General features: G+C 52.6%; 1 protein-coding gene across 1 annotated transcript; it reads right to left on the reverse strand.

Annotated features, from left to right (window-relative positions):
• Positions 1 to 741: 741 nt before the first annotated feature.
• LOC133884403 (patellin-3-like) lies at positions 742 to 3,800 on the reverse strand. Its single transcript, XM_062323799.1, has 4 exons — positions 2,277 to 3,800; positions 1,733 to 1,857; positions 1,493 to 1,634; positions 742 to 1,394 (listed from the first exon to the last, which is right to left on the reverse strand). The coding sequence occupies exons 1-4, from the start codon at positions 3,651 to 3,653 to the stop codon at positions 1,134 to 1,136; spliced, it is 1,905 nt and encodes a 634-aa protein (XP_062179783.1). The 5' UTR covers positions 3,654 to 3,800; the 3' UTR covers positions 742 to 1,133.
• Between the last annotated feature and the right edge of the window lie 221 nt (positions 3,801 to 4,021).

The following is a 4,021-nucleotide window of genomic DNA, read 5'->3' on the forward strand; positions in this document are numbered from 1 at the left end:
CACAGGTTGTCCCCGGAAAGATCGCGGTGGCAAACGCTCCAGTCATCCCCTCCGATCACACCGGCAGTCAGGCTCCATTATTCTTGAAGCTGCAGGTGGGGGATCATGGCGTCGTGGCCGAGCTGGACATGCATGATGAGGGAAGGCGGCGCCTGCTTTTGGTTTTTATGGCCCTGATTGCTGTCATGGTGTGGTCAAAGGGTAAGTTCTTGCCCAGGCACACAACATTATCCTTTGCCTTGTTTATTGCTATCTTGTTGTCACTCTATCCATCTACAGCTTGCTTGCTTGCTTTTTTTTTACAAGACAGCTTGCTTGCTTTGAACTACTTTTGTTTGATCTTTGGTTCTTTGCTTTCTGTTAAGTGATTGGAATCACAGCCTAGGATTGGGCAGCTCCTCTGAATGTTCCACCGCCTAAGCATGGTTTGTTCCGATCATTAGCAGCATAAACACTCTGGAAGATGCCTGGTTTTGGTCTGGCCTGCAGCCTTTGCTGTTATTTTGCCTGATTAGGAATACCATAGGTACAAAAGAAAAAGTGTGCGTCTGTTGTAGTGTTCTACAGCCTTGACATCCGACTGCAAAGGGATGTTTACAAAGGCACAGATCCTGACGTCCATGGAATGCAACTATGCAAGTAAACTTGTCATGAAATGGAGAGTTATTATCGTTGCCAGATGTGAATCACCAACGACAAAATGGAATCAGCGTAAGAACATTGAGAGTAACATGGTGCTGGTAACGACAAAACGGGATGCTTTCTAAAATCAACATGTTGATGAAAGAGAATCCATGGATTAAATGTACAGACAGATATACAGAGCAGCAACTATCTCTTCTTCAGTCCGTCCTTCCACAGTTCCCCCTCTTGACCTCATGAACCATCACCATCTCATACTTCTCCCACCTCCCAGCTATCTCTTCCTCATAGAACAAGCTCACTTTGGTTCAAGTAAACACATACAAATGTGACCCCAAAAAACAGCAAACCAACAAATCAAAGAACCAGACACAAAATGACCCTAAAAACTCTTATTGTCGTCTTCTATCATGCGACATGTTCAAATGGTGGTGATATGGACCTGTGGACTGGGTTGGTGATCAAATGTGTAGAGTCAAGCAGCTGGAACCTCAGGTGGACTCGGCGGTGCTCTTGACCTTGAACCGGTACAGTAGCTTCTTCTTCTTGGACGCTGGGTTGTTGACGGTGAGCACAACCTTGCCGGGCTCGCTAACCTTGAAGCTACCCTTCATGATCGGCTCTTCGTTGGCCGGCACCTTCCTCGTCTTCTGCACGATGATGGTGTAGCCACCCTCTGCATCAGGGGTGAATTCAGCGCCGTAGCTTACCTCCCATCCAAGCACGCGGAGCTCCCATGCAACCGTGGAGTTCTACAATGATAGCACATTTCATACGTGTCAACAGATAGTTTTTTCATCATATTGTAGAATTTGCATGAAAATTCAGGATACATGAACAAAGAGGCAACCTCGGTGACTGGAATCTCAATGGTTTCTTTGGAGGATGGTTTGACAGTGAGCTCGGTGACAGCATCAGAGGTGGAGAACTCAGTGTCATCCTCTTTGTAGAGGCCACCGAATTGGACAGGAACTTGCTCCGGAGAAATGTATCTGTATCAAATTAGATTCGCCGAGCCATATGTAAGAAGGTACAATCTGGATGTATGATTACAGTAAGTATTGATTGCTATATATCCTTGTGTGCAAACCTGAAAAGGGTCTCCGCGGACTTGCCAGGGCTGCAAAAGATGATCTTGCTCTTGGTGCGCTGCGTGAGGAATGGGCTCATCACTTTGTTCGCTGCAAGGTACCACCATGGCACATTGATAAACACCTACAATTGATTGATGAACCAACGAAACCAGTTACCCCAATTTAGTTCATTCAGCACCTGACATATCTGAATTCTGAAGCACAGTAATCTCACAACAAAAGTACCTATGGATAGTATACCATGTTATGGTAAGGAGCATGCGTAGCAGTTACACAAGACTGGCAAGCAACGGTGTGAAAAAGAGGAAAACAACAAGGGTAAAAAGGAATCCCAGCTTGCTTGCACCATCATATCTAGTTACATACTTAGATTACTGAGCTTGTACTTGGCAGAAAGAAGCATGACGCCATAGAGAATTAAAGATCCTATTTGTAACCAAGCACAAGAACTACAGACGCGGAAATTATCAGTTTTTGAACTAAGCGTATCAAATTTTGGAACAAGAAATGATTCGATCAATGCGAAAGAAGAAGTTATACCTTCTTGGCGATGAACTCGGGGTAGTTGTCCTGGAGTAGGGCCAGCGCCTGGCGGGTGACGACGCGGTGCTTACCGAGCATGGGGGGCGAGTTCTTGAGGTCAGTCACTTGCACCATGGAGCAGATGCCGCTGGGCGAGAAGTCCAGCAGCTCCCGGATGCCGCGCTCGAGGAGCTGGATGCGCCACTTGAGGAAGCGCTCCCGCTTCTCCTCGTCGCCGAAGGCCTTCTCGTACAGCTCCTTGTCCTGGAACTCGCTGTAGACGTTGTAGCAGACGGGGTGGCCCTCGCGGTCAGCGCCGCGGTAGAACACCACGTAATCCAGCTCCGGCAGGCCGAGGTCGGTGCCCAGGACCTCGTCGATGCCGAACCGCTTGCGCCACAGCACCGCGGACTTGAGCATCGCCATGGCCTCCTTCACCTTGAACTCCCGCGCGCGGAGGAACTTGAGCAGCACCGTGTCCGTGCGCTCGTCGTCGCCCACCAGCGGCACGCCCCAGATCAGCTCCACTTTCGGCTCGGCCGCCGCCTGCTCTGGCGCCGCATCCGCCTCAGCGACAGCGGCTGGCTCAGACGCGGTGGGCACGACGGTCTCAGCGATGGCTTCCACCGTCTTGGCGCCTTCCTCTTCGGCGACTAAGACGGTCTTCTCCTCCGGCTCCGGCTCGGCTGGCTTGGCCTCTGCTGCCGCCGCCTCAGCCTTGGTCTCTTCCTTGGCGGAATCTTCGGTACTGGGCTCCTCCTTGGCCGGCTCCTCAGCCTTGGTCTCCTCCGGCGCGGGCTCCTCGGCTTTGGGCTCCTCCTTGGCCGGCTCCTCAGCCTTGGGCTCCTCCGGCGTGGGGGCCTCGACCTTGGGCTCTTCCTCGGCCGCCGTCTCAGACTTGGGCTCCTCGGCCGCTGCCTCTGCTGGTGCCTCCGTCTTGGGCTCTTCCTTAACCGGCTCCTCCCGTTTGGTCTCCTCCGCCAGAGCCGCCGCTGCAGCGGGCTGAGCCGGCGGAGGCGGGGGCGGGGGTAGATCGAACTCCCCGTTGGCGAGCGCGGCGGCGACGAGCTCCTTGAGCTGCGCGAGCGCCGTGCGCTCCGGGTCGGGGAGTTCGGACACCAGGTTGCTCTCCTCCTTGAATGACCCGGTGCCGTCGATCACCGCCGCCTCGTCCGCCGCGGCCGCCTCCTCGGCCTCCTCCGCCTTCTTCTCCTCCTCCGAATCCGCCTCCAGAGCCTTCTCTTCCGCCTCCACCGCCTTCTCCTCCGCCGCCGGTGCGGCCTCCTCCGCCTTCTTCTCCTCCACGGGCGCGGGCTCCTCCGCCTTCTTCTCCGCCTCCGTCACGACCACCTCGGTGGCCTCGGCGGCGGTTTCTTGCTTCGTCTCATCGGCCATGCCTGATCGATCGATCAAACCGAATCGAAAGGCGCGTGCGGAAAGGCAACAACGAGGGGTGGAGTTCGGGGAAATTTGGAGCGCGATATGGACGTGGAGAGAGAGAGATGGAAGAGATTTGTAGAGAGAGAGCTGTGGCCTGTGGGGGAGGTGGCGAAGGAGAGGCGGAGCAGGCTGTCGGGGTGGGCAGAATGTTTGGACTTCTGCTTTTCGTTTTTTAAAAAACTGTGCTTTTAGTAAAAAAACTGTTTTTTAAATAGTTTGTTGGTTTATATATTAATTTTTTGATTTCTTCATTATATAGTTCCTCATCAAAACGTTTTTCAGTGAGTTTTTTTACTTTAGTTTGTTTTTCTAAAAAAACATTC

Source organism: Phragmites australis, chromosome 11 (genome assembly GCF_958298935.1).
Source record: "Phragmites australis chromosome 11, lpPhrAust1.1, whole genome shotgun sequence".
In the NCBI taxonomy this organism is placed as follows: domain Eukaryota; kingdom Viridiplantae; phylum Streptophyta; class Magnoliopsida; order Poales; family Poaceae; genus Phragmites; species Phragmites australis.

Bases quoted from the DNA above. Each gene is read 5' to 3' on its own strand.
- LOC133884403 (XM_062323799.1), bottom strand. From the start codon at position 3,653: ATGGCCGATGAGACGAAGCAAGAAACCGCCGCCGAGGCCACCGAGGTG. The intron at 1,858-2,276 runs GTATAACTTCTT...AATCAATTGTAG, and splicing joins CCGAGTTCATCGCCAAGAAG to GTGTTTATCAATGTGCCATG. The intron at 1,635-1,732 runs GTTTGCACACAA...AATTTGATACAG, and splicing joins TCCGCGGAGACCCTTTTCAG to ATACATTTCTCCGGAGCAAG.